The sequence below is a fragment of the Ahaetulla prasina genome, chromosome 6 (genome assembly GCF_028640845.1).
Source record: "Ahaetulla prasina isolate Xishuangbanna chromosome 6, ASM2864084v1, whole genome shotgun sequence".
NCBI lineage: Eukaryota > Metazoa > Chordata > Lepidosauria > Squamata > Colubridae > Ahaetulla > Ahaetulla prasina.
Genome location: NC_080544.1, coordinates 46,558,754 through 46,576,523, shown reverse-complemented (window position 1 = coordinate 46,576,523; position 17,770 = coordinate 46,558,754). Strand labels below are relative to the sequence as shown.

The 17,770-nt window shown below is 36.2% G+C and overlaps 1 protein-coding gene across 8 annotated transcripts in view; it reads left to right on the top strand.

The window, feature by feature from the left end:
- The window catches only part of TACC2 (transforming acidic coiled-coil containing protein 2), a 184,259-nt gene that overhangs the window by 83,664 nt on the left and 82,825 nt on the right, over positions 1 to 17,770 (top strand). For 6 of the 8 annotated variants that reach the window (XM_058187263.1, XM_058187268.1, XM_058187261.1 and 3 more), the window contains one exon: positions 11,525 to 11,665. The exons of the other annotated variants lie outside the window; for them this stretch is intronic. In XM_058187263.1, coding sequence (XP_058043246.1) covers positions 11,525 to 11,665 — 141 coding nt within the window. The remainder of the gene's footprint in view (positions 1 to 11,524; positions 11,666 to 17,770) is intronic. 8 annotated transcript variants of the gene reach the window in all.

Here is a 17,770-nt window from a genome sequence, read left to right as displayed (position 1 = left end):
TCTGAACTACTCAAAATTTCCACTACCGGTTCTCCAGAACTGGTCAGAACCTGCTGAAACCACAATCCATGGTCATCCCATCTTCAGAAAGGGAGAGTCCAGCCTAGTTGAAAATTAAAGACCAATCTCTTTATGCTGCGTCACCTGCAAAGTAATGGAATCAATCATCAACCAATCCATTACCCTCCACCTAGAAACAAACAACCTACTCTCTAATAAACAATTTGGTTTCAGAAAAAACTTATCCTGTAATTTACAACTTCTTCACTGCAAAAACATATGGACTACAAATCTTGATCAGGGCAAAGCAATAGATGCAATTTACATAGACTTCTGTAAAGCCTTTGATTCAGTGGTACACGACAAACTAGTTCTAAAACTAAAATCCTACGGCATCTCCGGACCCCTCCATAATTGGATAACTGCGTTCCTGTCAAACAGGCAACACAAGTGGTCAAAATAGGCAGCGCTCTATCAAATCCTGCACCTGTTAATAGCGGTGTCCCCCAAGGCAGCGTTCTAGGACCAACACTCTTTATATGATACATAAATGACCTTTGTGATCATATTATAAGTAACTGCGTTCTCTTCGCCAATGATGTTAAACTATTTAACACTACCAACAATGCTGCTACCCTTCAAAAAGGCCTTGTCTTTGTGTTGGAATGGTAAAAAAATTGGCAACTCCAAATCCCAACCAACAAATGCTCTGTCTTACACATTAACAAAAAGAATCAGAACACAAAATACAAGCTCGGTGAAAATGACCCTGTAGATGACTCTCACTCTGTCAAGGATCTTGGAGTATTCATATCAAATGATCTAAGTGCCAAAGCCCACTTTAACAACATCGCCAAAAAGGCATTAAGAATTGTAAATCTAATCTTGTGTATCTTCTTCTCCAGTAAGATTGACCAGTAAGAAAAAGTAATCGCAGTATGATACCTGGCCAACATTGTCTGGGCTTGGAAGGTTAATTATTTCTTGGATAGGTGATCACCATCAAAGTGATCCATCAAGGCTGGAGACTAGAGTTGGAAGTCAAGAAACTTGGAAGAAGCCAATGACAACCACTTCCTGAACATTAAAACAAATTGTAAAAATATGTTTATGAATTAACTAAGAGTTGTAGACAACTCAAGACCATCATTACTTAAATAGATTAACATTTCTATAACAGGAAGTATTTCCAGAATGAGAAACTTTGTCTACTTGGGATTCCCTGCTACTATCAACTTCTGAAAGCACTGTTGGAAAAGCCTTCCCTGAAAATCACAACTGAGCTTCTTCAAGTGCTCTTCTGCAGACAGTAGAAGATGGGACTCTTGGCAGATGGCTGAGCACCAACAACTAGAATCCATTACTGTTAATGCTGTTTATCACAGCATCTTTTCTGCATGCCCAAAAGTAGGGTAGGGGTCAGGAATGTAAGGATTTTTCATGCATGTTCTGTTATTTCTGAGTCCTTCGGGAGAAGGGCGGTATACAAATTAAAATATTATTATTGTTGTTGTTGTTGTTGTTGTTGTTGTTATTATTATTATTATTATTATTATTATTATTATTATTATTATTATTATTATTATTATTATTTTATCAGGAATAACCATGTAAACTAAATTGCATTTATCTCCAAATGTATGGGACAAACTTCAAAGTAACAGAAATTAACTCCGTATCAGGATGCTATTAGAATGGAATAGGAATAGAATAGTTGGAAGGGACCCTGGAAGTTTTCAAGTCCAACCTCCTGCTTAGTTAGGAAACCTTATACTATTTCAGACAAATTGTTTTCCAATCTCTTCTTAAAAACTTCCAGTGTTGGAACATTCACAACTTCTGGAGGCAAGTTGTTCCACTGATTAATTGTTCTGTTAGGAAATTTCTCCTTAGTTCTAGGTTGCTTCTCTCCTTGACTTTCCATCCATTGGTTCTTGTCCTGCCCTCAGATGCTTTGGAGCATAAATTGACCCCCACTTCTTTGTGTAATCCTCTGAGATATTGGAACACTGTTATCATGTCACCCTGAGTCCTTCTTTTCATTAAATTAGATATACCTAATTCCACCAACCGTTCTTTATATATTTTAGCCTCCAGTCCAAGCTTGAAATAATGCATATGCAAAGTATTTTCTTTTTCTTTAGGTGGGCAAACTATTTCTGGTATTTATTTATTTTTATAAGCAGAGCATAGAAGGAGAATAGAATAGAATAGAATAGAATAGAATAGAATAGAATAGAATAGAATAGAATAGAATAGAATAGAATAGAATAGAATTTTTATTGCCAAGTGTGATTGGACACACAAGGAATTTGTCTTGGTGTATAATGATAAACATCGGTTACAAAATGTCCATTGTGTATTTCACAACTGACCTATGTGCATGCCATTAAAAGCCACCTCCCCACAACCCACCATTTCTTTTTTAGAATTTAATTTAACATTTTCTTTTCCTTTTAGTACAAATATAGAACTTTCAGAACAGTTGGCCTATATACAAATACTATAATAGGAAGTAGGTCAATCGCACTGTTTCTTGTGGTAATAAAAATCAGAAAACACATGTGCTCCGTTGCAGTGAAAATTAAATGTACATTTGAGCTTCTTAAGTCTCACAAACAACTTGGCCCTATAGCAGTTGTTAATATTATTGATACTGGCACTTTGTCCTCATGGAAAGAACTTAATCTAGCACTTGCTCAATGTGCCCAATTTATGAATGAGCAATTCTGGTAATTGAACTGTTCGTCCTATAGTTTGAATACGTTGGCACTTATCTAACTTTCAGCAAATCTAAACATACTGAAAAATATACCCCAATGATCCTTGGTGCTATTTGTCAATTGGAATTCACCCCCAATATGTGCCTAACATGCTTATATTAATTACTTATCTTGTAATTAACAACCAGATTTTTTGTAAAGCACATAACATATTGATGGATAGGCCATCATGAATGCAAAAGAAAAAAAGCAAGAATATTGATTTGTCTTTTTTTATAAATAAGATTATATTCCCCTAAATTCAGTCCCCCCTGAGGGATTTTTACAAAAAATCCTGATGATTGCAGGACTTATGCAAAATAGATGAATGCAGAAAAAATGAAAGCTGCAGGATTTTAAAGGCAGCATTCCATTATTTGATGCAGCTCAAGTTGTACAGTATAACTTTATACTGTGTACTTTGGGAAATTAACAGTAGAGGTTGTCCTTGACTTATGACCACAATTGAACCCAAAATTTATATTGCTAGGTGAAACATATATTAAATACATTTTACCTCATTTTACGGCCTTTCTTGCCTCAGTTGTTAAGAAAATCACTGCAATTGTTAAGTTAGTGACACAGTTGTTAAGTGATTCTGGCTTCCCCATTGACTTTGCTTGTCAGAAGGGTACAAAAGGTGATCACATTTATGCAACCGTCATATATAAGAGTCTGTTGCTAAGCGACCGAATTTTGATCACATGACCATGGGGATGCGGCAATGGTCGTAAGTGTAAAAAATGGTAATAGGTCATTTTTTTCAGTGCTGTTGTAACTTTGAACAGTTCACTAAATGAACTGTTGTAAGTTGAGGACTATCTGTACTTATTTTTGTATATGGTGGCAGTAGGAAATCTCTGGGAACTGAAGCCCATCAGCTTATTGCAGTGATGGCAAACCTTTATTTCCTCAGGTGCCGAAAGCGCAAGCGCGTGTGCAATAGCACACACATGCATGCTGACACCCATAATGCAATGTCCCCACAGGCCCCGCCCCCCCACATGTGCATGTGAGCCCCCGCCCATGCTTCTCCTGCCCCCCGCGCATATGCGTGCATCTCTTGGCAGAAACTGGAAAATCAGCTGGCCAGAGGGAGGCGCAAGGGCATGTGCGGTGGAGCTGACCTGGGCGTCAGCTTGCATGCCTGCAGAGATGGCTCTGCGTTCCACCTGTGGCACACGTGCCATAGGTTCACCATCACAGGCTTATTGCACGAATCAACAAATATTTCCCGCCCTGATATATAAACGGAAAATGATTGGCCAGAAACCAGCAGTTCTAGAAATAGACTACAGATAAAGTTAACTACAGCTAGTCCTTGACTTACAATCACAACTAAGCCAAAAATGTCTGTTGTTAAGCAAGACATTTGTTAAGTGAGTTTTGCCTCATTTTATGACCTTTCCTGCCACAATGGTTAAGCAAATTGCAATAGTTATTAAGTTAGTAACAAGGCTGAATCTGGCTTCCCCATTGACTTTGCTTGTCAGAAGGTCACAATAGGTGATGCATGACCTCAGGACACTGCAACCGTCATAAATAGGAACCAATTCCCAAGCATCTGAATGTCGACCACATGACCTTGGGCATGGTGCAATGGTGGTAAGTGTGAAAAATGGTCGTAAAACTCTTTAGTGCCCTTGTAACTTTGAACGGTCACTAAACGAACTATTATTAGTTGAGATCTACCTGTATTACAAGAAAATAGCCAATTTCCTCTCAAGACGGTTTAGGTACCAGCCAAGTGCCCACTAGCTTAAAAACGCAGGAGGAATAGGCCAAAAGTTTAGATAATGGCCTACCACTATACACGGTTCTGAATTCCTTGCTCTGCTATGAGAAATTAGTTGTTGGGATAGTAGTTTCATTTGCAATAAAATGTGTAAACTAGCTGAGTTAGATAAGAATCTACTGATAAGGCTAGAAAAGTCCTGAGCAAGGGGTTTACAACTTGGCGTGTTGAGCCCTGGTAGGAAAACTGACATTCATGTGACCAAGCTGAGGCCAGGAAGCCATATCTCCCCTTAATCAGTAGTTAAGTGTTTGGTTATGCCTGGGGAGAGCCAGGTTGAAATATATCTTCAAATAATCTTCACGCAAACCATGCTAACTTACTTGGGTACTATACATCAATCATTCTGATTGTATAAGACGATCATTTTTCCAAATGCTGTAAGTGATGGTTGAATAGAGCTTTGTCCACCTTGGTGTTCTCCAGATGGATGAATTAAATCTTTCCAAGAGAGAGGAGCCAATTCTAGAATGTCAGGAAGCAACAGGTTAGGAAGAATGGCTTAAAATTGCTTGCATTTTCTTTGAACTTGACATACTTTGATTAGTTTCAGTGAGAAACCACACTTTCTCACTGAAATAAGCTACATTGAATTAGTGGAACTAGATGGCAACCATAGTAAGAAGCAGAAGGGATGGTCCTCAGCCTATGCGTCTCAGCCTAATCTGGAACCACCCAGTGTGAATTAAGTATTAATTTTAATTTATTTCAGCATATATAAAACTCATTATTTTTCTTCTTAGAATAAATCTTGGAGATGGCATTTTCCCACAGGATTCATTGAAATGCTTTATATGGTAGAATGTAGAAAAATTGATATATTCAAGACGTTTCTGCAAATAGGAATCAAGAAATTAGTTCATTTAATTTGTAATATTTTTCCTATAAGCTTCCTTCATAAGTATTGTCTGAGAGTGTACTCATAATATTATAACCAGATGTGGAAATAGTTTTGTTGTTGTTATAAATGCTCTTGGATCTCATTTTGTCGAGGGGACTTGAAATGCATACAGGCTTGTAGAACAATTTGAATAGCACTAAATCAAAAAGAAAAGTGTAGATCCAGTAATGTTGCATAGAGTTTGCTGTTTGCTGCAATTAAGGTTAGCAAATAAGATGCTACCTTAAAGACTAACAACCTAATCATTACATAAGGATTGTGCAGTCACAAAAGTTACATAAGGATTGTGCAGAGTGCAGTCATATTTTAAATTATTTAGCTTCATGCAAAATCCAAAAATGTTTTTAAAAAACAATGGAGAAAAGCAGAAAAGAGAAGAGAAGAAAGGAAGCTTGATGTCAGCTAGCCCAGCTGTTAGAGGGGCCTAGTTTGATGTAGCTATCTCTTTTTGTATTTTGGTACCAAACAGCTGGTTGGCAGATGTCCAGCTTCGTATATATGGACATGTATAGAATCCATGCTCTATCGAGTAAGATTATTTAGAATCATATTCAGATTCTTGTCTATTCTTAGAGTGAGTGAGTGAGTCAGTCCGTCCGTCCATCCGTCCGTCTGTTCGTGAAGTCTGTAAGTGTGTGTGTGTGTGTGTGTGTGTGTGTGTCTGTCTGTCTGTCTGTCTGTCTGTCTGTCTGTCTGTCTGTTATCTATCATCAATTTGCCTGCCTATCTACCTATCTGGCATAAATGATTATATCTTATTTTTTCTTTAATATACTGGAAATAAATATAGTGTAGCTTTCGTGACATTGTTTCAAAATCTTTATGATCTACATCTAACTGACAAAAAATTCCATTGCAATACATTTATTAACTTTATATTTTTCTGAACACCCGTTATCATTTTCCCCATAGACTCGTATATCTGTCTGTATGTTTTGGAAATTATGATACATTTACTTTGGAAAACAAATAGGGAATCTGATGTGGGTTTCATGCTTGGTTTTTCTGATGCTGATTTTTTTTTTTTTTGGCTTAGTTCTTAGTTCTTCTTTAGGAAGGCTTTTCGTTACATTTAATTTTAGACCATTTATTTTGCCTGAGGCTATTATTGCACAGTCTGCATATAGCTGTTTACATTATGTTATATGTTATTACCATATAAGCTGATGGAAAATTTAGTTGAGAAAGAGACATAGAGCTCAAGGGAAGCCAAATAGTAATGGGAATAATTTTATACATTGTTATAGATGACCATATATATAGATGGTCCTGATTTCAGAAACAGTTTCTGAGTCTTGGCATGGAACAAGAGAAAGTCCTGGGAACAAATGCTCTTGCGACTACACAAGTTCAACAAATGTCAGAAATAGAAAAAGAAGAATTTGAGATCACTAAGCAACAACTGTACTGTTGTTTTAGTTTGTTGAATGGGATCCAAATATGCTTGCTCTAGGTAGGTCTCTGTTTCAGAGGCTGTGGCCTTGTAAGAAAAAAAAATGCTTGTTTGGCAAATTTCTAACTCATTGATTTCCCTTCTTTTTTATAAAATAAATTAGAATAGAGTTTTTCTTGGCCAAGTGTGATTGGATTGGACACACAAGGAATTTGTCTTGGTGCATATACTCTCAGTGTACGTAAAAGAAACGATCAGTTCGTCAAGAATTCTAAGGTACAACATTTAATGATAGTCATAGGCTACAAATAAGCAATCAGGAAACAATCAATATCAATATAAATCGTAAGGATACAAGCAACAATGACTATATGACTATACAGTCATATAGTCATAAGTGGAAGGAGATGGGTGATAGGAACGATGAGAAGATTAATAGTAGTGCAGATTTAGTAAATAGTTTGACAGTGTTGAGGGAATTATTTGTTTAGCAGAGTGATGGCATTCGGGAAGAAACTGACCTTGTGTCTAGTTGTTCTGGTGTGCAGTGCTCTGTAGCATGGTTTTGAGGGTAGGAATTGAAACAGTTTATATCCAGGATGTGAGGAGTCTGTAAATATTTTCACAGTCCTCCTTTTGACTCCTGCAGTATACAGGTCCTCAATGGCAGGCAGGTTGGTAGCAATTGTTTTTTCTGCAGTTCTAATTATCCTCTGAAGTCTGTGTCTGTCTTGTTGGGTTGCAGAACCAAACCAGATAGTTATAGAGGTGCAGATGACAGACTCAATAATTCTTCTCTAGAACTGTATCAGCAGCTCCTTGGGCAGTTCTTTTTTATATAAGAAGGCTGAGGGAAAACTGCCATTTTTTATTTAGCTAGCCACTGTTTACTGGTATGTTCAAACCCTTTTAGCTTAAATTCTGATGAACTTAAAGTTCATAAACTTTGGTTTGATATTGAGTGACTTAGATTTTCCAGAGTTTGGATGCTGTAGAACGGTGGGTAGTTTACAGCTGAGTGGGACTTTTTTTTAATCTTTAGAATAGCAAAGGTGGAATATGGAGAAAAGGGAATATGTGAGCTTGAGGTTTATTACTCCTTGTGCCAGTAGCATAGTTTCCTGCTACCTCCAAACCATCTCTGTTTATTTCTTAGATTTTTATCCCGCCTTTATTAGTTTTACAATACATCTAATCCTCCTTCTTCCTCCTATTTTTTTCCACAACACAGCCCTGTGAGATAAGTTGGGCTGAGAGAGAGTGACTGGGCCAAGGTCACCAGGTTGCTTTCATGGCTAAGGAAGGACATGAACTCATGGTCTCCTGCTTTCTAGCCTGGTGCCTTAACCACTAGACCAAACTCTATGGAAGATTCCTGACCAAAATCAGTACATCTTTAAAAGACTCTAGAACACTCTCTGTGTTTTGAATATGTAGATCTGATTTATGCATTGGACTAAGCCAAACTGTGGCTTGTCTGACTTACTTGAAGTTTTATGTATTTTCATTCATTGCAGTCTTAATGTAACATGTTATATGAATCCAAACCACTGTGGCTACTTCAATACATTAGGACTAAGATACAAGACTTTGTATCCGGTTATTTTGTGCAAAATATTTTATCATTGTTTGATAACACTCTAAATGTTCTTAGGATGGATAAAACTTAAATACAATAGTGAACAGATGTCCCCACAGTTTAAGGCTGTGGAAAGAATGGTCCAATTTATTCTGATCTTGGAAAGATAGGAGAAATTTAGCTATAACTCTTGGGGCAGACCTATAAATAGACCTTGATTTTTGTGATTTATTTTTAGGAATCCAATGTTCTTGCATGTGTAAGTCTTCTGTGTTGCTACAATAACACAACTTACCTTGTGTGGTTTCAGTGACCTTCCATTGTAAAGAAGACTCTGAATATACAGTTACAGATCTAAGTTTCAATATACTGAAACTAAATATTAGTAAAAGACTGCTAATTTACTCATGGAGTAATGCAGGGAAATGTGTCTAACTGTGGCAGTTTGAGGATATGTGGACTTCAGCTCCTAGAATTCTGCAGCCAGCATGCCTGTCCACATATCTTCAGTTGTTGAGGGTAGGAAACATTGGTTTAGAGAATTTGCATAGGCATAAGATAGTTGAATTAATAGAGGATTAAAAAAAATGGATTTTGTTCTTATGTTGAACCAATTTGCTAATTTACATATTGGTGTAGTGCTCAGTATTGCTGTAAATGCTATGAAAATTGTGAAGTGTATATTTATTCCAGAGCATATACCTTTTATACTGATAAACCAAGTTCGTTGTGACCTCTTTTCTTTGTTCAAATTCCTAATTTATAATTAAAAGTAGACAGAAGCATATCCAGGAAACACTATATTTAGTCTTTAAATTATTACAGTTCTTTTTTTTACTGCTACAGACTAATAGCTTTTCCAGCATTAATATGCTGATTAGCATATTTCCACTCAAGAGTGCTTGCTTTAACCACAATGGGGATTTATGAATGATAGTTGGTGTGTTCATTCATCCCATACCCAGCCAGCGTTCAGCTGTTTGTAAGTCTCCCAGTGGTCAATGTATTTTATTTTATTTTTTCAAATTTCTGAATCACCTGTCATCCTCAGAGAGGGACTACTGTATTTTGAAGTTGTTATTTTATATCTGATCAATAGAGGGCACTCCTATAACAAACATTTTCCTCAGTTCATTCACCTGCTCAGTGATTATTGTATAGCTATTTTCATATTTCAGAACTGTATGCTGAATATACAAGCTTGGTTATAGACAATGTTTAACATAATACTCCTACTTCACCAATATACTGTAATCTGAAAACTTTCCTAAAATATAGCTGAAATCAAGCAATTTAAGTCAATATTTCAGATATCAGTATCTTTTATATCAGTGGTCACCAACCAGTGGTCCATGAGAAAATTTTGGTGATCCTCAGAAAAATTATTTGTTTTTTTTTATTGCACTAAACCAGGGATCTTCAAACTATGGCTCCTGGGACGGACACGTGCAAAGAACATTTGTGTTGCTTCAGGGTCTTTTTGTGTGGGTTGGAGGGATAAGAAATTCTGACTTGGGGTCTGCTTTGACCTCCTGGTGTGGGGCTTTGGGTGAAGGCTGGAGGGAAGCGGTGCTGGTGTCGAAGAGCCGGAGGGTTTTGTTCCAGTGGGACTGCATCATGGCCTGGAACTGGCTGACCATCTCAGCCTGCTGATTCCTAGGCACCGGTACCTGTTCTTGCACTCCCACAGGTCTTCCCTCTGCTTGGAAAGCCTATGCTCCTAGTCCTCAGTGAGGTGGTTCTCAGTCAGATCCAATTTGAACTGAGCTGCTTTGCCAATTTTTTCTCATGGTGGCTGCTTAGCTCCAACAACTGCTTCCTGTTGGGGCCCTAAGGAGGCTGGCGGACAGGCGAGGAATGGCTGAGAGGGGAGGGGTGGGTAGAGGTGTCCCTCGACATGAGTGACACCAAGTTGGCCATGTCCACCCATTCACATGCCCACTTAGCCACGCCCACCCAGCCAATCATTAGGCGAATCGTATTAGTGGTCCGCGGGATTTAAAATTATGAATTTAGGTCCGAAAGGTTGGGGAGCCCTGTTTTATATAATGTCCCTCTAATTCAATATTTTTGGTGGAAAAGGAGTTATCTCTGTTTGAGTTGCGGAAAGTTTCTAATCTTTGCAAATGTAGAGGCTCATCGAATGATTGTCTTCCTGGCACACTTTTGCTTTCTAATGTCAGTTGATGGCTGAGATTATTCCTGTTGATATTTCTGGCAGTCACTCTCCAAAATGACTTGTCCTAAGATGATCAGTATTATTACTGCCAAGGACCACCCTTTCCAAATACATAAAACTAATTAAAATTCTTGGTATACTGAAAAGTTGAGGACAGTGCTAGAAACTAGAATTCGGATAATGAAAAACATTGCTAAACTAATGCTAGAGTTCACTTTTAGGAAAGAATTGTGGAAGTTGGCAATCTTTTTAGAGGAAAAAAAGAGGAAAAAGGAAAAATGATCAGAAAAAGCAATATCTAATGGGTTTTTTCTTCTGCCAGGCTTGAAGATCATTTTTAGATAATCTTTTTTCTTACAGATCCATAATGAGTATTTGTTTGGCAGGTACCACTGATACAGTCCTTATTCTTTCCTTGGTGAGATTCAGCAAAGCCCTACCCTGCATTTAAACATCTTTCAAAAATGTATTGGCATAACCTTTTGGTGTTGGATTTCTGCTGTTTCAACATTCTGATACTTTTACACATCTTAGTAATGCTGAATATTTGTGTGGGTATGTGTGTTGCTAATTATGAGCATTTATGTGCATGCGGATTTTATAATTGTGCTTTATTGTAAATTGATTCGATTTACTCAAACAATGAAATAGAAATTTAGAGTGCAATTGTCAAACAGTTGGATTCCTAGTTTGGTTTTTAAAAATGATCTCATACATTGAGCTGTTCTGAAATTTCTAGGTCAAGTCTACATCTGTTTAATTTCAAGTGGGCTGTAGAAGACTAGATTTCCCACAAGGAGCCAAGCATGAGATAAATGTGCAGTTAATCTAGTCTCTGAAATAGAGTTTAAAACATATGTGCAGTTCCTGTGCTTTACTAATATTAGTTTTTTATAACTGTCCATTATTTTGCAGTCCTTCCCAGCTTTGTGATAGCCAGCGGACTGATAGCACAATTGCATCTCTTCCTGACTTAGGATCATTGGCTCCTGAATTCCCTACTGAGACAAAGCAGTCTGATCAAGAGACTGGAAAACGCATATCTGAAACCAAGAGGTATGTTGATTCCATTGGGCAGAAGAAAATTCTAGCTCCATGTGAGCCTTTTTTAAGGATATCGCTATTTTATAAGTGATGTATGGCATGGCAACAACATATTTTATTTAGTGTAATTAATACACTAATCAGCTTATGCTACAACCAAGTGGCTGAAATTGAAGGTGCATTTTAATAATTTCACAAAGAAACTGTCTTCCCTTTCCTGCCAAACTTGATGGAAAAAATGGTTTCCACTCTATATGTGTTCAAATCAAGCAGATGGTTTGCATTTTGATATAAAATCGCTGTGGATTTTCTTTTTTGCATGCAAACATACATCATGCTGTTGGAGAAAGTACTGTAGTGTTATAAAAAGAGAAGAATTGTAAGAAGTGAAAATTGGTCTCTTTTAGTAAGTCTTCAAGTGAAAGATGTCATTAAATTAGAGCAGGGCTGTCAAACTCAAGGCCTGGGAGCCAGATCTGGCCCACGAGGTGCTTAGATCTGGCCCACGGGGCCACTCTACAAACAGCAAAGGACCGGCCCACGGTGCCTCTGCCAGTGAAAACAAGCTCCCGAGCTCTGTTTTCTGCTATGACGGCTTCCTGCAACTCTCTACCAGCGAAAGCGGCTGTACCAAGTTTGGTTGAAATTGCTTGAGCCATTCCAGAGTAATGCTGGAACACACACAGACACACGCACAGACACACAGACACACACACACCAGGGGTGTCTTACCCCCACAGTATTTGTTTCCAGAGAGTAAATCATCTGTGTATCAAGTTTGGTTGAAATGGCTCGAGCCGTTCCAAAGTTATGCTCAAACACACACACACACACACACACACACACACACACACACACACACACACACACACCAGGGGTGTCTTACCCCAACAGTATTTGTTTCCAGAGAGTAAATCATCTGTGTATCAAGTTTGGTTGAAATTGCTTGAGCTGTTCCACAGTTCTGCTGGATCGTATATACCTACCTACATACATACATACAGTCCTCCTTTTGATAGATAGATAGATAGATAGATAGATAGATAGATAGATAGATAGATAGATAGATAGATAGATAGATAGATAGATAGATTTGTTTTGAAAATTGATGATCTACATTCGTTTTCTCTGTTACAGAACCATATTAAAATATGTTGTACTTTTATTCACTTTTTATTCAGTTATTTTTTTATATTTTTATTCACTTTTTAATCACTCTTGACTTAATCTCATTTACTAAACGTCTTCATTATTACCAGTATTTTCAAGTCTTAATCATTTTTCATGATATTTTTTTCTTGATTTTTATTGTGCAGTCTGGAACATTAGCAACCGTCAGCATTAATTTTTGTTTCAATTTTTGTTATATCACTGTCATTTCTATAAAAAAACTTTAATTATTCTTTCTATAATTCCCTTATTGCAGTTCTATCCTATTATTTCAGCAGCATTATTTCAATTTTGTTTCATCTTCTGGAAACTGCTTATTCAGTCCTTTTAATTTAGTTTTTAAAAAATATTTTCATTTTTTAAACAATCTACCCAAAATGAAGAAATGCTTTAATGGCCTTAGGTAATCCAAATCATCTTTTCAGATATTTTGGAAAACTAATTAGTAATAGGTTAGTATAAAATAATAATTTTCCCATGAATGCCATAAAAATGATTTGCTAAAATCTTAACAGCTCAATTATTCTATAAAAAGATTCTAATGGTTTACTTGAAAATTTAATTTTCTCCCTATATATTCCAAATACATCTGTTGTGTTTACACAAATTATTATATGAATCCTCTAAGAATTTATATAAATCTTGAAACAACATTTATTTTAATATTTATTTCCCATTAAGCTCTTGAAGATTTACAGTTATTTTTTCTGTCTAAACAGTAAATACTATAATTCATCCACATTCTTGGAAGCATTTTTTTCCCTGACCCAAGAATATGCCATTAGCATAACCCACATATTTTTCTGGCACTCTATAACATAATTCTTTCTACTTTATTGCAAGCGGTTTTCACATAATCTTTCTATATTTTTATTCATCTTATAGGGAGATAATTGTATCTTCTAATATTTTTTTCATATAGGATGCAAATGTTCCTTTCCTCTGGTCATTCTATTTCTGCTCTTTTTTCTTTCATTTCTTTCCTTTTCGTTCATGTCTGTTTTCCCATAATCCATTCTTGACACTACCAAATAATATCTGTCTCACATTCGTAGTCTCTAATATTCTTCAACAATTTTCTCAACTTTGATTACAAACAGTAAGCCAAAAATGCTGATAGAGACATGAACAAATTTACATTTAAAACATGTATTTGAACAAACCTCTAAGTAAATATTCAGCAATCTTTGGTCTCTGAAGAGGCTAATCACTGTTTCAGTATCCTTTCATCTCATTTCCATCAACTTATCTATCCATGTCAGATAAAAGAATAATAACCATTTCCACATTGCATTCATTCCCCAAAACTCATCCTGTCAGATCCTATCAAAAGGGGGGAGGGAGGAGTAAGGGGATACAGAGAGGGGGAATGACAGAGTGAGAGGAACTAGAGGTGCTTGCCCGAATCAGAGCTGGCAGATCCAAGGACATAAGCATAAGGACGGAATACAAACACCAACCAAAAGGCGCCGAACTTTAGGACTGTTACCAAAACACCTAGTTTGAATACCATTGGACATTTATGGAAAGTCCAAAGGGGAGAGGGCCCAGAGAAGGAAAAAGCGCTGGGTTTACACGGAAATATTCAGATTTGCCTTTGCTTACACTGTAACCATTTGGCTTTAGTAAAAGTATACCTTTTGCTACAAATGGAGTCAAAGATCTTTACTAAATGGTCAATCTGGGACAGGCCTGACACATCCCTACTTCTTTCATTAGCACCATTTCTCATACAGCTACAGTAACATACAGCTATGACTAACTTATGAGCTAGGGATATTTGATAAGCACCCACAATTACTACTTATCCTTTTTGAAAGACATTTTATCCTTTTCATTCAATTTTAGATTTCCATGAATGTATTCACCAACTCGACAAGATCATATCATATTAATTCAGATTTATTCCATCCCTTCCCTTTCTCTGTTACACAAGTGCACACCGTATCTATTTTTAAAAACATTTCATTCATTAATTCATACTCTTTACTATAATACTCCTCTTAGATTACAAGTCCATATGCCATTGACGTCAACAAATGACCTGTGAACACTAACCTTCTACTTCCCTTTATGGCTCTAGTTAATCAAGGTTTCACATCATGCTTTTTAGGGAGATAAAGGGTAGATTAGATTGCCAGCTGTTCCTCCACATAGCATTATAAAAAATACAATACTAGTCAGTTTGGGCTTATTTTGGCAAAATGCCACGAGTTTACCCTATGCCCAGTTTTATATTGTTCTGTTTCAACCAGATACTCTACTACTGCTTTTCAGGGCAAGATATGACTGTTTTACATCCCAAAATTGGGAGGTACTATAATGTACTAGCACATTCATAATATTATTTCCTTTTAACAATAAGAATTAAAAAAAAAGCTGAAGGTCATAGGGTGTATCTCATTTGTAGTCCATAGATTGCATACATAATTTATGATATCTGATTTGAATGTACAAGTATTGTAGTTTGGTATTGATTTTATAATACTTGGTTGTTGTAGTATGGAGAATGTATTATTTAGCAACATTCTGAAACTGAAGGTTTCATTTTAAAAACAAAATATGTCCTTTTAATATGCTCAGAAAAATACTGCATATATTTGTGCTAATATGCTGCTATATATATTAAAAGTAATAACTTGGCAAGCTAAAACATTTTTATTTAGTGGGAATATGGCCACAATATAATCTTAAGAAAGAGTTTTTGCCATCTTTTGGGAATTTTTTGTGTATGTACCATATGTATGTATATATGCACGCATGTATGTATGTCCCACCTTTGGGAAGAGACATGCAAACTTTCCCAAAAATTTGAAAGTGGATTAATGGTTTTTCACAGGATTGTAGATTATCTGAAATCTGAATTCATTTCAGAGGACTTCCAACCTCATCAAATCTCTTAGCAAAGGCAGATTGAAGAACAGATATTGCCAGTGTATATGTGTTCTTTGTATTGTAGCTCATTAGATTAGAAGTGATCATTCAATTCATTTGAATGAGAGTCTTAACCAAATTTATTAACCATATAATTATTAAATCCTGCTATGAATCACGATTTGTTGAAATCAGATGGTTCCACTTTACCTCGCATGTAACCTTCCCATTCCCTTCCCAGTGAAATGAGACACATGCTCACATACAGTAGGTATCAGGTGCAAAAAATAAATAAATGAGCAGCTGCTGTATGTGGCTTTATGCATTTACATTCTTGTTCATGAAAAGGTCATGGTATGGAATTGAGCTCATTGAGCCACACCTTCCCAGGGGACCATGTTTTCTTCCACCCAATTGTTCAAGTTAGCAGCTTAGGGCAACTGTCCTGAATCCTGAAGAAATATATTCATTTAACACGCATCGATTAACAGAAGAAGAAGTTGTACGACAAGTGATATGTTGTCTTTCCTTCCACATCAGCAAATAAAAGCGGGGAGACGAGGGATAAGAAGTCTGTTTATGTGGTGCAAACTATAGGAAACATGTCCCTGCAAAATGCATAGCCGAAAAACCAACATATCAGTAGTTTCTTCTTGGCATTTTGCCTAACGTTGCACATGAGCAGTAAAACATATATCATTACAGGAATTCTGTAATTTATTGCCTGCGTAGCGTTTTAATGAGAATTGATTAGAAAAACCATAAGCTCAGTTTGTTTTGTCACCCTGTTTGTTTTGTTCTGAGAATATTGTTCAGTATTATTCTTTTCTTTATGATTCAATGCATTCAAGCTAGAGTGAGCAAATGGTAGAATTTAACATCCATGTTTTCATAGATAGTTCCAGCCTTAGGTTTAAAGAAATTCTCTGTATTGGCTTATTGTGTTATGAAGTACTGTGTTTTAAAATCATGATTTGCTATTTCTACCTGTATTTGTACATTCTAAATAAACCTGACCTATCGGAGGATATTGAGACTGAAAAAATCCTTTATCAATGGATGAATTATCTAAAGTTTCAAGGTGGTCAAGGCTTCTAATAAAATTCAGAAGAATTTGTTTCAAACTAAATTTATGCAGTACTGGTAACAACAGCATTAAGAATGCTTCTTAAAAGAAATTAGAAAAAAGTTAAGATGAATTTTTCAATGTTATATTCTCTACGTTCATTGGGATTTTAATTATCAGAATATAGTCTCATCACGTTGGAAGGATGAAATGTTGGGAAAGTCTGAACAAGGCAAGTATTAATGAATAACAGATGAGAACAATACAAAATAAATGTTTTAAGTGTGTTATTGGATATACTTAAGGATTCAAAGGATTTGATTGAAATAATGCAAAAGCATCATTCTATTTTTTTGTCCATTTTATATTAATAACTAATAGAAAAAGCAGTTTCATTTCCAGCTAAATCTTGTGATTTATAGCTTTTGATTGCTGTTTATGCCAATGCAAAACTATTTGTCTCCTTTGCTGGTAAGACAGGGCTTCAAAAGTACAGTGAGCATTTTTATGAACCCCCATTTTTCATCCCTAGTTAAATATAAGCATGAATAGATGCAAATTATTATCTAATTTTGGCATATGTGTACTTTGTTCTAATCCTATCTCTGCCTACTCTTCCTAGTTCTACAGTTAAGGAAGGGCTTATAGATATTAATGACAAGATTTCTCTTTTCTCTGGTTCAGTCAGATGGCTTTGATCTAGTTGATGAGACCCTTTGACAAGTAAAACTTTTGATCTTCTCTCATCTGTTATCCAACTCTAGCAAGACTTGTCTGCAATAAATAATGTAAGTCCCCCACCAGTCCTCTTCATCTATAGTACTTTCCTTCAGATACTTCCCTTAAACACTTAATAGACTTTGGGCTGTTCACTAACAATTAAGCCTTTAGCAATAAAGGTAAAATACAAGATCTATTTCAAAGTTTTAAGTATATAAAAAGAAAATACAATAATAAAATACTTAAATGCTGAATACAAATAATCAAAATTCTTTGTCTTTACACAA